This window comes from Serinus canaria, chromosome 5 (genome assembly GCF_022539315.1).
Source record: "Serinus canaria isolate serCan28SL12 chromosome 5, serCan2020, whole genome shotgun sequence".
NCBI classification, from domain to species: domain Eukaryota; kingdom Metazoa; phylum Chordata; class Aves; order Passeriformes; family Fringillidae; genus Serinus; species Serinus canaria.
Genome location: NC_066319.1, coordinates 15,996,041 through 16,016,229, shown reverse-complemented (window position 1 = coordinate 16,016,229; position 20,189 = coordinate 15,996,041). Strand labels below are relative to the sequence as shown.

Genomic DNA, 20,189 nt, shown 5'->3' with positions numbered 1-20,189 from the left:
AACTGGCCCCACGGCTTAGCAGGATGACAGGAGGAGTGAAAGGACAGCATAAGAGGAAGAGAAAAGGACATGGGAATTCTAAAATAAGACACTGAAAAATGACTGGAGCCACCTGAGATAAACCAGATGAGGATCTACTCCAGCATCTTTTCCTCAGCCAATCCTGATGCAGGATTATTGTGGGAGGTCGTCCAAACACAGCTGGAGGGAAACACGGTGAACCTACCAGTCTTCAGCAGCTGCCTAGTCCTTCAAGGCTCCCTAGCACATCCCAAAGACCCAGTTCTCACCCTGAAGTCCCATGCCAGGAAAAACATCTTTCCCCAAAAGCACAGGGAGGCAGGAATCACTCTGCAGTGGGGCAGTGGCTCATCCCAGCTGCACAGTCCAGGCTGAGGAGGCTGCAGGAGAGATACCAGCTCTGGCTGAGCAGTGTTATCCCACAATAGGATTTAGTGTTCCCTCTGCATGGGAAGGCTTTGTTTGGGCCATTGCTGCAGGGTTGCTGCGCAACGGCAGAGATGTGCAACACGGTTTACATCTTATTAAAGTTATAAGGTTTCACTCAATGTAAATGCCAAACAAGTGCTGGCCTGGCTACAGAAAATAAATACCTGGCTTGCTGGGGTGAGGATACCTGCAGAAAGGTCCTGAGGAGCCCTCATGGAGTGTACAAGGATGCACTGGCATCCCAGCTCTTCACCACAAAGGGAAATAAGATGCTTAATCAAGCACATAGGTCTCCTATTAATCTCATGCCCTCCTGAAATGCCCCATCTCTGGCTTTAAACATAGGGAGGCTAGAAGCTAACTGGGCAGAGGAAGGGAAGAGATGCTCCATACTAGATTTCTGCTTCTGCCAGGTGCAGGCAGAGGAGAGAGACATAGCTGACAACAGAGGTATTCTTCTGAGAAGCAACACTTTCATGGGGGTTGCTGTCGTCCCAAGACTGCTGAAGTAACCCCAGGCACCACCTTCCAAACAGGGTCCCCACATCCATCTAGCAAGGGAAAGGAGGGCCAAGATGAAGCAAGTCTTTTGGCTCCAGGTGGATGTTGAGTGGAGCTTGCAAACCCATGCATGCCTTTGAAAAGCTGCTGGCCCACTCCACTGTTGGAGGTGCCCCAGAGCAGCTCCCTAAAAACAAAATCCTGGCTGGAGGGATATGACCAGCCAGGAGCCAGGACCAACAGCCAGCAGCTGTTGGTCCTGGAGCCAACAGCTCCAACCAAACCCCAGCTGAGAGCACAGATTCATTGCCTTTGTGCCAAGCCCTGTGCCTCCCATCACTGTCCCCACTCTGGCTGGAGGTAACTCCCACATGGACATCAGTCCCCAGCACTGCATGCACTGCATGGTTAACACAGCTTGGGTCCCAGCTCTGTCTCTCCCCAGCTGCCAAGCAGGGATAATGATGCTCTACAGGTGATCCAGGCTAAGATAAGAGTGAGCTATTATTATTATCCCAATTACTACTGACATCTCAGTCACGTATTGTTTCAAAACACAGTGAATCACCCCACTGAAACAACAGGGCTTCCATCAACATAAAAAGCAGCCAGGCACAAGGCTCAAAAATAAGCCCCAGCTTTCCCTGAAGCAAAACAGCTGCTTGCAGAGCCAAGCTCCTAGTGTAAATAAATAAATAAATATTCCCATCACCTGAAGAGACCCTTGTCTTGCCTCAAAGCATGGCTGTAGCTGCTCTGGAGATTGCTCCACTTCAGGAAGTGAGGAGTGGTTGAGAGGTGGACTTTCCAGGGGATCTTGAAGAAGTAAAATTTTCAACATTTCCCTAAAGAAATGCTAGTGAAAAACCCAAGCAGGAATTTCCCATAACCTCTGCTCTCCAAACTGCACAGAGGAGCTGAATTATTCCAGTTGTTATCGGAATTTATTATTGTGAGAGTTTATTATTGTCAGCACTGGGAGAAGGGTTCAAAACCAACCAGAAGCAGTTAGGTTGGTACCATTTCTGTGTGGAGGGAAATGACTGCAAGAGGAATTGCTTGCTGCTGCAGCTTTTCCCAGATTGGGCACCATGTGAAGATGGTCCGCCCCAGGGCTTGGGGAGCAGTGGCTATGGCAGCTGCCACAATCGTAGGATCATAAGCATAATTGATTGAAAAAAAGAAAGGGATTTTAAATGTCTCCGCTTCTTCTTTCCTCCCAAATGGTCCTTTCCTCTCCTTGCTCCAAAAAAAGCCAGGAGCTGCTGTTATCCTACAGCATCACTCCAAACTGCAGCCCACAGAACCATTTTGTTAATGGTACCCTTCCTTAACTGCTACATGGAAAAGGAGACAGTAAGCACTGGGAAAAGCAAATTAGACAAATTCTCCCTTCCCTCCCTGCCAGCACGCAGGCAGGAGGAGCAGTGTTGGCTGCCAAGTGGGGTTTGCCCAAATGCTTTGCCCTGTATCAGCCCGTCTTCTTCCCCAGGAGGCGCTTAGAATGGCTGGGATGGAATGAGCAGGTTCAGCTCTCTTCGCTGAGGCGAGGAGGACTAGGACCAGGCGAGGACTCGGGGCTGCCCTGTGGCTGCCCGGGCAGCCCCGCGTCGCTGCCATCCGCCTTTGTCTCGGCAGCCCCGGCCGGCCGGGAGCAGGAAACAGGAGGAGGATAATGGGGCCGGACAATCGCGCTACTGATGTCACCCTTCCTGCCATCTGCTCCCCACGCCAGCCGTGCCCCCCGCCCCCCAGCACCGCGGAGCCGGGGGCAGAGCAGGGCTGGGGGATGTTGACCAGCGGAGGCAGGGAAATGACACAGGGTGTCAGAGGTGTAAATCAGCTTTTCAGCATCCATTCTGAGGATCTGTGCACCTCGAGGCAGCAGCTCACATTGATTTCTCGGGGTCCCAAAATACAGTCTGACTGAAATGGGATGTGGGGAGAAGGAAAAAGGGTGAGAAGAGAGTTCATCACCTCAAAATGCAAACACACAAATGCATGCACATAAAGGCCTGGACACCCCAAGCCACAGCCACCCCCGCTGCTTTATGTCAGATGAGAACAGGGCAATGATCCCCTCCCAGTATCCCACTGCAGCTTCCCAGGACAAGTGGCTTAACGTCTCAAGGGTGTCTTGAAACTTAATTAATTCCTGGGCTGCATGTGTTGGGAGAGCCAGCAAGCCGTGGGCATGGCAGGGGCTGTGCAGAGCAGCAGCAGCAGCAGTGGGGACAAGCAGCCTCCTGCCCATGGATGTGGCCAGGAGGGATTTCAGCCGCATCCAAAAGAAAAGCAAAAAGGAATTAAAGGGGATGGCAACGCCTCTCTCCTCTTCTCCTAGCATCCCTGGTTACAATGACATCCTCAGCCAGTACGTGGACCATTATGCAATGATCCAGGAGTCAGGAGAAAACGATCCTTCTACGCTACTTCTGTGGGGGCAGAGCAGGGAATGCCAGGAAGGACCAGCCAACCCCTTTGGGAGCCCACTGCTCCACTGCAGCTGGCGAGCTGCAGGTTTGCAGGCGGATGGCATCAGCTGATGTTAACTCTTCCACGCTTCCCTCTTCCCTATCATGCTCCTCTTCTTCCTCCCCCTTGCGCATCACTTGTTCTGCTGCTGCTGCCGCTCCACGTGACAGCGGCCACTGCAGAGGTGACCCTCGCCGGGAGGAGGGCGGCCGCTCCGTTCTCCTCGGAGCTTGCGAAAAACTGATTATTCTGCTTTATTCTCCAGGGGATTTAAGAGCAGCTAAAGCCGTTCAGGAATCAGTCTCTGCAATCCCCTCCAAATCGCCCAGCCCAGAGCATCACCACAGCAGATTGGCGCGAGGCCGCCCCCCCGCACCGCCAGTCCCCTTGATCCCGCGGGGTGATGTCACCGCCAGCCAATGCGGACAGCGGTGGCTTCTCGGGGTGGCGGGGCGGGGAGGGGGGGACACACGACGCAGATGGCTCCAGCTGGGCCCAGCATTTGATTAATCGCCTGAATTACCCTCGCTTTGCCATAAAATTACAAGGCGGGAGCGGGGGAACGGTGGGAGAGAACCGGCAGGGCTGTGATGGCAAGCCACCTTTCGGACGGTGAGCCACCCGCAGGCTCGTCCCGCGGCCACTGCGGGACCCACCGGCGCAGCCCTCCGGCAGCATCTCGGCACCCACCGGCGCAGCCCTCGGGCAGCAGCTCCGGAGAGCACGACCCAGCCCACGGCCCTGCAGGGACACCCGGCACTGCTCCGGCCGGCGCTCCAGCCCAGCTCCGTGGCTCGGAGCCACCTCTATTATTTAACCAGGAGCGATAGAGAGAAGCCTGGGAGAGATAATATGCCATGACACCGGATAAGAGCTTCTGGCGTCACAGGGGAGGAGGATTACATGTCCCTGAATGGAGTTAGAGATGACAGAGGGGAGGGGAAGAGTTTTTAGCAGGGGATTAAGTTTACAGCTCCAGGAAGGCTTTGGGGGGTTGTTTGCTGTCTTAAGACAAGTCCTAAAGCTGATATACCTGTTAGACTTGCTTGGGGAGGGCTCCTGAAGCAGGGAGCCACGTCAGTGGGGTGGGGGCAATGAACAGGTCCCCGAGGACAGCCCTGAGGCCAAATGAGCTCACACTTTAGCTCTCCAAAGGGTGTCAAAGAGATGCTGGCAGATACCAGGGTCAAGGGATGGAGGGGAAGGATCCCTTAGGCCAGTCTGCATCCCACAAGAGAAGATGATGTGAGCACCCACCAGGAAAGGTGAGGGTCAGATCCCTTACCTTCATCTTGGAGGCAGGCTGGATGAGCTCCGTGATGGAGACCTTGTCCTGCTGCAGCCTTCTCTTGACGAGCTTGGAGCAGCAGATGTTGACAGAGCTGAGGACGTGCCAGGAGTTGTACTCCACGAAGGAGCGGCTGTCGATGACCAGGTGCCCTCGGCGCCGTTCCTCAGGAGGCTGGCCAGCTTCTTGGGGTCCATCACCTTGCGTGGGAGCCTGTCCCCAGCCATAACGGGCCAGTCCCCTCTATGGCAAGTGGGGAGCAAGGGGTGGAAGGGCAGGGCACCCGTGTCCCCAAGGGGAATGAGCAAGGGGTGAGGGATGAGTAGGGCAGCACCCGTCCTATTCTCCTGACGCTGCTAATGCCCAGAGTGCCAACTCATTGTGCTAAACCTGAAAAGAGAAGAAAGGAGACAACAACCCATCAGCTAGGCAGGATGATCTCTGGATGTCTTCAGAAGAACCTAAAGGTGCAACAACCCACACTTTCTAGGTGTGTTTCTCCCAGCCTGCTGGCATGAGTGGCTCCAGAGCTGCCCAGGCCAGAGGTTTTCTCTTTGTATTTAATAGCCCTCAGCAGAACTTTCTTTCATAAATTTATCTAATTGCTTTTTGAAGTCATGTCAGCTTTTAATTTAACAGGCACAGTGGCCAGTGGCAGGGAGTAGAATGGCTTGCCAGTTACACTGAAGAAGTCCTTCCCATGGTTTGCTCCAAATCTGCAAACTGATGGCTCCTCCAGGTAACCCTTACTGCTTCACCAGAAAACACCACATGTGCCTGTTCCCTAATCTTCTCCACAGTTCTTACCACATTTAGACCTAATTTAAGGAGCTTTTCAGGTCTACAGAGCCACCAGTTACACAGACAGACACCTTTTGCCATGCTGCCCAGCCCCAACGTGACATGTATGAGAGCCAGGCACATCAGGGACCTGCACAGGGCAAGATGTCACCTCCTTTCTCTGTTTCCAGTCCAATAGCTCCTCGCACTCAATTTGCTTTTTCTGACCTCTGCCAAGCCCAGAGCTAATGGTTTCACAGAAGCAGCTTAGCTCAGCTCTAAGGTTCTGCTGCTGCATGGTAAAAGCTAGTTCGGGGTCCATCACACATTATCACCAAATCAGGTCTGCTCACTCATGTTCATCACTTCACACTGGATTTCACCTGCATGTTTATCAGAGCCTGCTCACAGATATTTTTGCCAGTTTGCCTCCTGGCAAGTCAAGAGAAGACAAGAAATCAAGTTGGCCTTTACTCCTGTGTTCAAGAAACAGGCCAGGCATCAAGGCAGAGGTGCTGGGAAGCTGTACTTAGCCTGAGATGGCCCCAGAGAGCTCTCTGCTTTTCAGCACCTCACTTGCACAGGATTAGAAAGAGGCTTCACATACAGGAGTACCTGGTATACAAATACCCTGTGTTTCCATCTCGGGAGCTGATGGGGGGTCAGCCTGATGCTCTCTAAGGTGAAGAACAAGATTCCTCCATGTCCAGCCCACGAGGCCTGCAAGAATAGCAGGCAGGCTAGGGAGCATTCAGCTCAGGGTATCCTCTGAAGTTTTAATGGAACACGTCACTGCAAGGATGTTTTAATGGCATTAGGTTTTAAAGCCACTGCAGTCATTCAGAAAATAAGCCTGGGCTACTACCCGGCTCCTCCTGTTCTTGCCAGACGGTGTTTTAGAGAGAACCCACAAGCTGCTTCATGGAAGCTTTAATGCATCTGAATTAGGACTATGAATAACGTGCCTGGAAAGGCCAGAGTAAAGATTTTCATTGACCTCTGCAGGATCAGGATTTGGTCCACAGACCAGAGGAGGCTTACGAGTCACTGATCCGAGCAAGCCAGCAGTTCCCATGGGCTCTTACACCTGCAGGCACCTACTGCAATGGTAGCTCAAGATACAAAAAAGATGCTTGAGTCAGACACGCTACTGGGTGACATGACAGGGACCTCAGCTACCAGCCACCAAACCCGGAGGACACTGCCAGCTTGTAGGAAAAGAATGGAAAGCCACAGAATGTGAGGATGGGGGTTCTAGCATTTGCTCTGGCTCGTGACTCCAGCATTAACAGCCTAAACTTTCCTGGGCTACCAGACCTGCCTCCCAAAGCAGGAGTAGAGGTCCCAGGCTTCAGCCTCAGGATCCAAGCTCCCAATAGGAGGCCACATTAGGATGTGCAGTATTTTCTGCCCTTGTATCACACCCCTGCTGCCTCAGCCAACGTGTTAATACAAATTATGGGAAGGAAAAAAATCCCCTAGAAGCTGAGATGGTGACATCCCCTCCTGGCACAAAGCATTTTGGCAGCCCCATGGCACTCTGGCACACTGCGCCTGGCCCCACGGAGCGCTCCGCAGCTCCTGGACACAATTCCAATTAGAGCAGCCCCCTCGGCGGGCATCGGGCGGTCCCCCCGCTGCAGGAACCCCGCTCCCCCCAGCTCTCCTCAGGGGGGCTTAAAAATTGAAACAGTTCTAATTAGGGGGTCTGAGGGGGAGCGAGGCTGGCTCCTGCTGGGATATGACACACCTCATTACGTTGCTACCGCCTTGCCAGAAGCCCCCCTGCTGTCCCTTGGCTATAGAGCCAGGGCACTCAGAAAGGATGCAAATTAGCCAGCTTTTCCCCTTAGTCTTCCTTTCACACCCCACTCCCCAAATCACTTTCTGCCTCCCTTACCCATCAGGACACCAGGCTGTGAATGTTTTTTGGCTCTTCCAATTACATTGAAGAAAGAAAAAGGGAGTAGAAAGAGTTGACAGACAAAAAAACCCTGGAATAATACAGTGGCAGAGGGATGAGTGAAGCGGGAGGAAGGAGTGATCCAACATTGCAGAGCTCCTCCAGATATACCATGGTATCCAATCTCCAGATAGTGAGCAAGGGGTAAACTTTTGGGGTGTCAAACACAGAGGGGTCTAGGAAAGATAGCAGATCCTGATGAATATAAAACTCTTTAAGGGAAACCAAGGCACAAGAGGCCTTCACAAAGTTTGGCAGATGACCGGAAGCTTGGGTAGAAAAGATTGGAGAAGACAAAGGAGATTTCCCAAGTCAGCTAATAACCCCCCTCCTGCAGAACAACCAGATAAACCTCTGAAGACCCATGTGACACATCAAACAGGTCCCACTCCCAGCTCCACCCAAAAGATGTGGGGGAAGGCAGGGCAAGATTAGTCCATTCTGCCCCTCTTTCCTTTACAGGGGATGGAGTTGGCCAGCTCAGTGTGGCCATGGGGAGCTGTAACCTTGGCATCAGAACCAAGACACAAGGACTTCTCTGTGAGGTTCAGCCAGGTCAAAGGCAGACAAGCAACTTCTCTGACAGCACCTTCACAGCACCTTGCAGGCTGTGTATGAGATGATCTCTGAGAAGAACCAGCTGTAATGTCCTCATACCTGGGAAGACCAGAGAAGGAGGGAGGATGTCTTTCTGCTTCTGCTCAGATGGGTCAGAAGGAAAACTGAGGGAAGAGGCTTAGCCATGGAGCAGTGCTAAAGTAAGAGATCTTCTCACCCTGGTGAGAGGAGACCAGGGGGAAAAGGTTAACCTGGAACCTAAATTAGGGTTTCAGAAACACAGCTGTGTTCCTCTCTTATCAGTTTATTAAAGCCATCTTAATCTTCTTGAGTGTTCCTGAAGAACATTATCATAATCCTTTAATCCCACCTCTCCCTGGAGTGCCTGTAATGAGGAGATGGGCACATGGCTTAGCTGAATGGGGACAGCCAGCAGGAGAGGCCACACTTCAGCCAAGGGACAGAAAGATGGGCAGAGATTAGCAGAGGGCTGGGCCAACTCAATGGGACTCTGTCCCTGGTGTCACCTCCACAAATGCGTGTGTAGGTGAGAGGAGCTGGCCACATGAGTCACAAGCATGGCAGAGGGGCACACAGCATGCAAGTGTTCAACCTGGCTGTGACCTTCTTCTGGGCAGGCCGGGCAAGAGAGCAAGAAAACCCAGGATACACCTCAGCCTGAGTCTGTCCATGTGGCATGAGAGACCACAAGAACTCATCCCTGTGCTGGCCCAACGCAGGTCACCCAGATGGAGGCCACTTCCCTCAACTGCTCATCTTGCACAAGGCCCCAGCTGAGAGATGTGGAATGGGAAGGGTGCAGATCTGCTTTCTCTTTTACTGCAGACATCAGCTGGAAGGGCAGCAGGTCTCTACAGCAACGCCAAATCTCACGAACCAGCATGTCCACTCCTTGCACCAAGCTAGGGTTGTGTCCTGGAGAGCTCTACCCTCCACAGGCAGCCCCAGCGAGGAGATGCTCCTCCCACTGCCACAGAAAGCCAGCCCTGCTGCAGGAACACATTTCCATCACTCCTGTGAGACTCGAGCTACAGCAACCTCCATGTGATGCTCATCCCAGGAGCACATTCTTCTGGTGGTGTCTCCACCTTGAGTTTACCAAGGGATAAGAGCATCACAGGAAAACATTTGTTTATTTGTCCCCCATAATCTGAAAGCAGCCACTCCTGAAGAACTGCCACCTCCACCAGGTACTCACTGGCACTGACCCAAGTGTTTTGGATTTTCCCCTCACAGCCCTGGGGATTGAGGGAAATATCTGTGCCTTATGAGCCCTGCACTGAGATGCTGCCTTGCCAGAGCTCCTCCATCCATCCATCCATCCATCCATCCATCCATCCATCCATCCATCCATCCATCCATCCATCCATCCATCCATCCATCCATCCATCCAGGTGAGCCCTGCACCAGCCTCAGGCTCACTGCTGTGATGCTGGCAGGACCCCACTGGACCCCAGCTCTCCAGACACTTCCTAAGATGCAAACTGCAGCAGTTTTTTCCAAGCCCCACACCCTTTTTCCTTCCTCATCCCCTCATTTCTTTCAAGTGCTTCAGCATTTAGCAAACTCCCCTCGGCTGGCTCATGCTGTTTGAGGGATTCCTAAATCACAGGACCATTACTAATTATTATTATTATTTTGCAGCAGCAATCAGGGACGCGGGGCTCATTAACAAGTTAGCACCTCTGGTTTCCCTGGAAACCCGCAGCTGCCAGGCAACGGCAGCTCTCCGGCCGGAGGCGATGCTACTGCAGCGCCTTCAGCTCATTCCCAGAAAGATGCTCGGGTCCTGCACGGGTTGATGAACCCAGCCTCGCCAATGGGATGTGGTTAGGAAACTCCAGGATGTGTCCCCTGCTCCACCCCATCTGCTGGGAACCTCAGCCCTTCTTCCCGATCCTGTTCTGCCACTCACAGCATCACAAACTGCGCAGTGGCTCCTCCCTCCCGGCGAGCCATGCAGGCTTTCTCCAAGGGCGAGGAATTTGGAGCATAATGATTCCCCAGAGTAACAGTGGGACAAAGCTGTCAGGTGCCTGCAGCAGCCGTTTTAGAGGTGATGTAACTGATGACGATTTCTCAGCAGTGACTCAAGGTCCCTTTAAGAGGCAGCACAAAAGATTTCTCTGCTTGACGATGGAAAAATTGAGTGGTTTTTTTTTTTTTTTTTCTTTGCTCTTTAAAAGGAGGCTGGGAAACACCACTAACCACATCCACTAACTCAGACAAAAAATCTGCTTGTCCACCTTCCCCTAGTGAATCTCAAGGATGGGGAGGAATGACGTTTCCCAAGCTCCAGCAGTATGAGGATGTAGGGGAGATGGCAATGACTTTCCTGGTGTCAGTTAAGCCAAGTTGAGATCCAGTGCTCTTTCCTAACCCCTGACACCCACATGGCAGACAGAGAACTCCCCCACAGCCTCATCCACACTGATCTTACAGCCCCATCTTGGATCCCTGCACACCCCAGGCACATTCCTCCTGGGACAAGAGCTCTGGCGCATGCCTCTCCATGCAGGGAGCACTTCAGGAAGGAGGGAAAGGGCAGCATTCTCCTTTTCCCACAGCACATCACCCGGAGGCAGCCACTGCACTTTTGCCAGGGTTTCAAGCTTGCCGATCTCATGATTTCTTTAATTTTTCCTCCTCCTTTCTACACCGCAGTCTCCCATCAATTCCTGTAGGCTGGAAGCAGCATGCCAGGGAGCCCTGCAAGGAGCTGCATGCAACCAAACAGCACCCACTCGCCTCCCTGCATCTCCCACCGCCCTTCCCACCTGCACCCTGTGGCCCAGAAGGTGTTTTCCACCAGAGGACGTGGCTGAAGGGCCAGGATGTCCTTCAGCAAAGTGCCAGATGGTGCATTCACACCGGACAAGGGTCGTGGCGTGGAGCCACGTGGCAGTGCTGGTGTGGGGGTGCTCAGCCTTGGGTACATGGCTGGTAGCATGGGACAACTCAGGGACAAAAGGGGACAGGCTGTACCCAGCTGCCAGGGAGTCTTTCCCATGCACCCTCACCCCACAAGGCAGATTGGCTCTCCTGGCTGCAGTAAAGCCATGCACAGGGGTACTTCATCCTCTCTCACCACCTGATGTTGTGCCAGCAGCTTCCGATGGGTTATGACTGCAAATGCAATTGCCTCCCTGCCGGTTTCCACCAAAAAAGTGAAGTTAAGGATTTATAGACTGGCCACTCCCAGAAGAATTTCTGACTGCAGTCATGGTAGTCAATCTGGAGATCCGGTCAGGAAAAACCAATACGGACAGCAGGGAAAGGAATTTGTTTGGAGTCTAGATGACAAGGGCAGTATCTCCTCTTAGACTTGTGCTTTTAACATGATTTATATGGTTTTCCCCTTTAGTATAAACACAAGTTTTCATTTGAAAGCCTACAAAAGCAAAGACCAAAGGTTATCCATGACCAGCCAGCCATTTCATCACTGCCTTTGCCCATGCTGAGGATGTTGCTCCCAAGCACACTGCTTTCTGATACCAAAGCTATCCCACTTCCATTCTCACCCTGCCAAGCTGAGAGCTGGCCACATTCTCAGCTCAGACCTAAAAGCTCATTCTGCTTTGAGCAGGTTGGCACACATCACAGAGGACATGTCATGATGGAGAGGAGAAACCTAGTCCTGCTGATCTTCAAGGGCCCTTGCTGCCCACTGCCTGGTATCCCATCATGTACTGCATGACCCCCAAGCCCAACAGGTTTATTCTGGGAATAAGGTGCTTCTTTGCCTTTTTACAACAAGAGCAGACAGAGGCAGCCCAGAAAGGTATGCAGTCAGATAGTTCTGCAGGGCTGGTCTGCCTCTCTCAACCCAAGACAATAAACACCATAAATACCTGCTGGGCGCATTTGCAGTCTCCTGGAGAAAGGGTCTCCAGGACCTGGGTCCTATTTTCCCACAACACCTACACATCAAGTGAAAGAAAGCACAGGATTAAGCTGTGGTTCTTCAAAGCTGCAGATAAATATAGCATTTCACTTCTTAAGCACAATCCCCAGCGACAGGAACTTGTCCATCTCAGCAGAGTGCTGGGGACAGTCACAGGTGAGGCCAAAGAGAGCACCCAGCACACACAGGGGCAGTCACTGCACTGTGCAGTGACTAATGACAGTGGCTAATGCCAGTGCAGTGTCACTGACCCCCACATTCAAATGACAAATAGGAGCCCTGCCTCCCTGAAGAATAATAATGTTCCTTTCTGTCAGGTTGTCTGCAGTTTCTGGCGAGTACCAGCACAAACTGAGGCGCAGATCCCAGCACAGGTGTGCAGCCAGAAAAAGCCCAGTTATGCCTCCCTATTCCCACAAAACTGTCAATCTCCCTAGAAGATCCAGAATTCAATGCAAATGCAAGGGGCTATGTTGGTTTTCCATGGGATGAGACATTCCCCAGGCCAACAAACACATTCCACAAGAGTTTTCTGACCTGGTTTATGGCTTGCTGAATTTTCTATATGCACACAATAGCCAAATTGCTCATGGGTTTGGGATGAATTAGCACGTGTCAGCTCATGTTCTACTTTCTACCACAGACCTAACAAGGAGGCACCAGCTCCTGAGTTTTGGAGGAATACCTTTCTCTAATAAAAAACACACAAGACAGGCAAAGCCCAAGATAATGCTCCTGCCCTGCTCTTCTCCTTTTCCCTTGGGAGCCATGATTCATTACCAGCTGGTTTTGTTCTTAATCTGAGGTGACACAGGGGTGAAACAAAGTGATTTGCAGGTCTTCCTCCATCCTCCCCACCATGTTGACCCATGGTTTGCTGGTCAGATGCCACAGCTCCTCATGTATGAAATCCTGCAGCCTGGCCTCCTGACTGAGAGCTGGGTATTGCAGCACTTTGTAATATGGGTCTTCTCTCTGCATCCATATTATCACTGCTTCTGTGGGTGGCAAACTACATGGACTCATTTGCTGGAGGAAACAGGCAGGAACATTCCCCTCACCAACTCCAGGCAGGTGTTAAGCATGACATACATATATGTGCACTTTAACCCCAGTTTAAAAAAACCCCAATAGAAATATCATGACATCCACCCAGAGATTAAACATCCTCCAACTCATCTCCACGCCAGCAGGTCTCACTCAGCCCTGCTTTGGAGCCTGCAAGTGACAGCTGGGGTGATCACACCAAGCCTTGCTCCCTTTGGTCTGGTTGACCCCCAGCTAAGACCAGTTCAGACACCCTCACCTTCCCACCTGTCCTGCTGGACTCCAACAGAGCTCGCTCTTATCTTTGCACCAGGTACTGCTGAATGAACCTTGCTCAGGTGCCAGACAAAGAGGCAGCCAAGCTCAAAGCAGAAGGGATTGTGAGGATGACACAGAATTAACAGGCATCAGCATTCAGCAAGCAAGCAGAGAATGCGTCGATCTATTTTTAATGGTACAATGAGAGTGCTTTACAAAAGGATGTGTCTGGGGAGATTCTGCCCAGTCAGAGATTTGCATTCGCATTTTTTTGCAGCAGTCAACTTCCCTCGATGTGTGGGAGGCATTTTGTCTCTACACCACCCCACAGAGCAATTCAGAGGGCCTGGCTCAGTTTTGGCTGGAGGCTCATCCCTCTGGGTCACCTTCCTACCCTGCTGCATCCTTCTGACTTTCCACCAGAAGACCTGACCTGATGTGAGCAGCAGGTAAGGTGTACAGGTCAGGTCCAGGCTTCCTTGGCTTCTGGATGTCAGCCCTGCTGAGCCAGCACAGCCGCTGGGGACATCTCTGTGAGGTCCCCGACAGCAGCAAAGCGGTTAACGTGGCTTTTCATGGGCTAGCTCCAGTCAGCAGTGCTGGCACCCTCTCTGCACCGGCCCTCCACCCAGCTGCCTCAAGTGCCAAGCAAGGCTCCGTCTGCACCCGTCCGCTCCCCATGCAGGGCTGCCGGCCAAGGCAGATGAAGATGGCATGAATAACTCCACTCAAGCCACGGCTCCAGGAGAACCAGGCCGCCATGGCTAGCTTGGAAATGAGGGTTGTTAGAGGCAACGCAAAAACAATCAGATGTTGTAGACACTTCTTGGATGCTTCTTTTCAGCAGCATGCCCCAGAGACGGAGGGACCCTCTTTGTCTGGAGGGTCTGGATTTCAATGGGAGACGCATGATTCATTCAGGCACAGGTTTAACGTGTGGAAAGGGCTTGACTTGCTTGATGCAAAAAACCTGCAATGCCCTAACAGACTGAAATTTCTCCCTGAGCTTCTGCTGCATCAGCTGAATTACCATGTGTTAGCTGTAGACAGCAGAGCTCCTCAGAGAACTAAATCCCCTATTAAAAAGCTGAAAAGAGGCGAGCTGAAAAGCCGGGATGCAGGCACACTGCGCACCTCCGTGCCGGGTGAGTAATGTGGGTTGACAGAGACGGACCGGAAAGACACACTGCATCATTAGCAGGGCTGGAGGACGTGGTGGGGGACAGGATGCCACGGTCATGCTGTCACTGGAACCTCCATGCAGGATCAAAGCAGTGGTTCACCTCATTCATGTCCCCTCACCAGCACTGCCTAATAACAGGTATCCTACAAAAGCCTGGGAGAAGCAGGGCGGTGGGTATTTATGGACTAGTCATGCAATAATTTAGGTTTAAAGGGACCTCAGCAGTTCAGCTGGTCCAACCCCTCTCTCCCTTAAAGGAGAACGAGCACCAGCACCAGAACAGGTTGTCTTGCCCTTCTGGTTGCCAAATGACTTGTTCCTAGTCACCAGTGGACTCAGAAATAATGCCCCTCATAACTCAGTATGCAGAAACCCTACACAGAGAACCTCTTTTGCAAATTGGTAGAGGACCTTGAAGGACTCTGGAGAAATTCCTGAAGAACACAAGGTCTCTGACCCAAGAAAAGTCTTTATTTAAGGAAAATACAGTAAAGGCAGACAAGGCATATACGCACACATTAGGGAACCATGAGTGCTTTCCACACACAAAAAACAACATGGAAAAAGGCATAAGAGGAGTGCGAAGAAAAGAGGAAATCAAAGAAGGATTTCCAGCCCCAGATAGGTTCCTGGGAGTCTCTTAAGTAAGTTTAGGCTAAATGCACACAGTCCCTGCATTTCTGTAAGGTTATTGCTCCCTGGTTATTTACAACAGGAGAGTATGTACTGGATCAGCTTCCAGCGAGCACCTCCAGGTTCTCCTCTGAACCCAGCCTGGGCTAGCACTTCGCCTATCTTCTGAAATGCTGATCCTTCCATGACACTGTGCAAACAATACCTATTACTCTGGGAAACTAGAGATCCAAAGCAGCAAAACCAACCCCACAGAAGCCCTGGGCAAAGCAAGCAGAGAAGCCTCCTGCACACCAGCCTAGATTATTTTGTCCAGCTGGGTCTAGAAAACCTCAGAGGAAGAGCCAAATAGCAGAGAAGTGGAGCTGGCCAGCCTACAGGAGTCATGGCAGTCTGCAGCATAGTCTGAGCAGGGCTCTGTGCTGTGCACAGTACCCCAGTGTAACCCACCTTTACTCTTAATCTCCTTTCTTGAAGTGGACATGGTTAAGAACCAAAGGAGGGTCTTGGACTGCGTGGACAGAAAGGTTTGGGGCAAAAAGTCTAGAAACAGCTCTTGGAAGAGAAAGAGATGTTTTCCTCTCCATGAACTCATGCTAAAGAGGAGACATGGTGACCAAGGCACTGACCATGACCAGAGCTTGGTATGTTCCATGATGGTCTCAGCTGCTGGCCCACTTCTGGCAAAACAACTGTCCCATGGGGATGGGACACATGGCATGGTCTCCCCCTCCAACAGATGAGCAGGCAATGCAATCACTGGGGTGCACTACATCACTCATTGTCCCTGCAGGAACCTGCAGTACCACTGATCACACCACAAGCTCTACCTGGCTTTGACAGCAGCCTCTGACACCAGCAGTGCATGGCATCTTGGCACGGTCAGTTTTCACCCTCCCTCACACTCCCCTGGCTGCATTATAATCCTGAAGTACACCCAGGTCTCCTAAGCAAGCTTGAGAAAATCTTGAGCACAGAGCTTGTTTAGCTTCTTATCTGATGAATGCTCCCAGGCCACTCACCTCCCTTACAATTACGTCAGGTGCTCCTTCCCACTGGCATCAGGCGGGACAGGTGTATCTTCAGAGAAGAAATGTAAAGCTTGAAAAACAGGTTTTAAAACCCAGAGGGCATGGGGATGCAGAGGAGTGTCAGAGCTTTCCCCACAGTATGACTGCATTGCCGCTCTGGCTGCTGGAGTTTCTCTGCATAGCAGCAAGGAAAAGAGTGCAGGGAGACCCAGAGACCATGAGCACCTGGGAATTTCTGCAACCATCTCCCCCGTAACACTGCCATTAAACACATGGCAGAGGGCAGAACAGTCTACAGACTCTCCATGGCTGTCCTACTGGGAGAGAGGGGTCAGCATCCACAAGCTCCTTCTCTTCATCACCTCCTTCTCTACCAGATTCAGTTTGCTGGCACAGTTGCAGTATGATGGCAGTGTCCTATGAGCCTGCACCATAAATCAGGGCTCCCAAACGCTGGAGCACCTTCTTTTCCTCTTCCCATTCTTGATAGTGTGAACATGCTCTTCACCTGACTGTGCCCAGGGCTTTGGGAGCTGAGCTGTGCACCACAGAAAATAACCTCTGATCCCTAAGAAAAGCCTTGTTTAAAGGCAAGGAAGCAAACCCAAAGAGGAAAAACCCTTGTCCCCCATGCAGATTACAGCTGGTGCAGAGGTAAGGGGGAGGTATGGAATGGGGACTCACTTATATTCATGCCAAGAGAAGTCCCTTCAGAAATCCACAATGGGTTTCCAGCCTGTGGAGGTTTCCTAGGGGAGGACAGGGCTGCACAGGAGAGAAGAGAGTTTTCCCCAACCCCTTAAGATCCAATTTGGCAGCATAGGACAGATACTACTGCTTAGTCCTACCCAGCCCTTAGGGGTGTTTTTGTAGTAAAAGTGACGTTGCATTTAATATTAGGTGAATATAAGCTCTCCAAAGGCTCAGTGGCTTTCTCACTGGCACCCAGCAAAAACACACTGCAGACAAACACGATGCAGTATTTCCAAGAATAATCTCCATGCAGAGTCCCCAGTGAATGCTCCTAAGAACTCTGGCCACTTTGTTCAGCTCTCCCAAGCTTAGCTGAGGCTAGATTTTAAAGAACAATGCTAGATCCAGGTTTTCCTGACTTTATGTCTAAGCAAGTACAACAGAAAGCCACGGGAGGACAATCTGTTGGGTTAGAAGACTTTTGGTGTCTTCTAGAGCTGCTGACATCTCTGCTTGGAAACCTTCCAGCCTCAGGTTTGAGCCTCTCAATTTTGCTGCCAATAGACCAAGGGCAGGAATTTCTGCGTGCTGCCATTGCAAAGAGGCATGTGGGCATCCCCGTGCTGCTCACACTCTCGCCTGTCTACTCTTGTCCCAGCCATTTAGACAATCCTGCACATCCAGGCTCTGCCACTGTGGCTGTGCCATGCAAAATTTGGGACAAGACACCTGCAAAGTCCTTGAGGGTGTTTCAAAATCCCAAATACACGATGGCCAGGAGGATTTTCTTGGTGGCATAGCTTATTTCGTTTCGGGAGCCATTACAAGCAAAATCAAAGCAAGTGCAGGAACCGCCATGCAGACCCAAACCTCAACAAACCTCTTCTGCAGAGAGAGTCCTCCCGGCACAGCCCTCCGACAGCACAAGCAGAGGCACACAGAGGCGAGGCCAAACCCAAAAGCACCGATTCCTCCCGAAAACAAAGCTCTCCACAGCCGCCTTTGGGCATGCAGGCAGCCCTGCCCCGAGCCTTTGCCTCAGCGCAGGACGATGAGAAATGCAAGCCAATGTCAAACACCGCTCCACGGGCAAGCTGCTCTCAAGGTTATCATGGCCCCTGCACTGCCAGGTGCAATCCTCCAAGCGCTACCTGCTTGGATATCCTCACCCTTTCCTGCGGGAGAGGGATCTGCCTTACTACCCCAAATCACAGGGAGATGGAACCTCTGGCAACCATTCCCAATGCATTCGTCATCGCCAGCTGCTTGGGACAGGGATGGTGTCTCCTACATATGCTTATGCAGCACCCAGCTCCCACCAGGGAGCTGTGGATAGCTACCGCAATATGAGGGATAAACGCATCCATGCCTAGAAAAATCCAAATATCCCAATCAGAACAGCCCTGCTCCGCGTTCTTCCTTCCAACGAAACCGCAAATTACTGACCTGTGCACAGAGCTCCCCCAATGCAAGCTGAAGCACTGACATCAGCTTTTGCTGTTGCTCAGGAATTTAATTCTGGGGGAGGAGAAAAGGGAGGGGGGAGCAGGAAGGAGAAGGAACTTATTTATCAATAAGGGAAATAAACAGGAATCTTTAAAAACAAACAACGCTGAGCACAGAAAGCAACATTTGCCACTACATAATGATTGAGGGTATGTAGGGGGTGATCAATCGGTCCAGGCACATTAGGGGAGGTAGAGAGGATTTTTTTAAACGAGCAGCTTAACTCATTAATCGCGAGCAGCGCCTTTGGAGCCGCAGCAACGAAGTCTTGCATGAAAACCCCCGCTGCTGAACACATGCCGGCATCGTTTAAACGCCAAGGACACAGGGCGACACTCCAACCTCTTTCATCATCAGAAAAACCACAGCGCTGTTAACACCACTTCCTCAAACACCAGCCCTCAGCCCCGCCAGAAAACCCCTCCACCAGCGACCCTCGGCCCGGCAGGACAGCGGGTATTCCCCGGAGCTTCCCAAGCCCGCTCCTCACCTGCACCACGGCCGCCCGGCAAGCGCACACCGCGAAGGCAGGGTGGGATTTCCACCGCCCCCCCGCCCCGAAAACAAGCGCAGCATCCCCGACATGCGCGGCCGCGGAGCGCCAGCCCACCCCCCCCCCCAACCCCCGCTTCTTTCCCCAATCCCCGCCGTGGGGCTGCTCCCTTCCCAGCCCCGGCACTTCACACACATCATTCTCCCTCGCACCGGAGCCGTTCCAGCCCTCACGGCCGCCAAGCGCTGTTCCTCGGTGCACACACACACACACGCACATATACCGGCACATGCTGTCGCGCTGTCCGCCGCCTCAGGGCGCGATGCCGGCTCCGCTCCCCACACGCGGGCGCCCCGCACCGCCCCCGCGGCCCCCTACCCGCCTCCCCCGGGGCACACGGCCCCGTCCCGCACGGACACGGCGGGACGCGCACTGACCCGGCGCGGCGGGCGCGGGCGGCCGCCCCGCTCCGCGGGCTGTCCGCTGGCGCGGCCGCTGCCGGCGCCACAGGGCCCGCATGCCCTGAGCGGCGGGCGGGGGGGGGGCCCGCTCCGCGCTGCTCCGCGCTGCTCCGCGCCGCTCCGCGCGCCGCCGGGAATGCGCCGGCGATGAGGTCATGCCTCGGGAGCGAGCGGGGGGGTGGCGGGGGAAAGGGAAAAAAAAAAAAAAAAGAAAGGGGGGGAAGAGACAGCGTTGACGTCACCCGCAGCCAATCAGCGCGGGCGGCGGAGGGCAGGGTGACGTCAGCCCCGCGGGCGCGGAGCGGCGCGCAGGGAGCGGGCGCTGCACCTCAGGGCTCGGTGGGCCCGCGGGCAGAGCGGCCCGAGCGGCCGGGCTCTAACCGGGTCGCCCTCCACCTGGGACGCCCCCGAGCCGCGGTGCTCCTGGCAGAAAACGCGCTGCCGTCTGTTTTTGGGTCGTGGATGGTTCCCGGGCTGCCTGGCGTTGCGAGGCTGAGCCGAGAGCTCTCCCGTAGCTGGGGCCACCCCTGCCGCCTGTCAGCCCCCGGCCTGCTGAGCCGGGATCAGCGGGGACCTGCGGGCCGCCCCGCGGGACTCATTCTCTCTGGGGTGCCCAAGCTGCAGAAGGACAGGCGTAGGGGCTTGGAGGGCGGCATGGCAAAAAGCTGGCTCAAAAAGCAGGAGGAGCCTGACCCACGGGTCAGCTTCTGGATGGATGGATGGAGTGGGCTCCATCCCCGTCCTGGAGCTCGGGGCTCCCCATCGTGCTGCGGGTTTGCCAAAGAACTGGGCAACTGGCCTGGTTACACGGCAGGGGCTTTTCTCTGCCCTTGGCCCTGGCCTGGCAGCTCCAGCTTAGAGAGGGATTAGGGTTTAGAAGCTTAGGTTTTGCTGGTGCTTAGGAAATGAAGGGAACCTTCCTCCCTGCCGATACGGATGCCGGA

General features: G+C 53.1%; 1 protein-coding gene across 1 annotated transcript in view; it reads right to left on the bottom strand.

Annotated features, from left to right (window-relative positions):
- The window catches only part of DUSP8 (dual specificity phosphatase 8), a 45,422-nt gene extending 26,662 nt beyond the window's left edge, over positions 1–18,760 (bottom strand). Inside the window, 3 exon segments of the mRNA XM_050975119.1 lie at positions 4,712–4,860; positions 4,863–5,104; positions 18,516–18,760. Coding sequence (XP_050831076.1) covers positions 4,712–4,860; positions 4,863–4,941 — 228 coding nt within the window. The 5' untranslated portion in view covers positions 4,942–5,104; positions 18,516–18,760.
- Between the last annotated feature and the right edge of the window lie 1,429 nt (positions 18,761–20,189).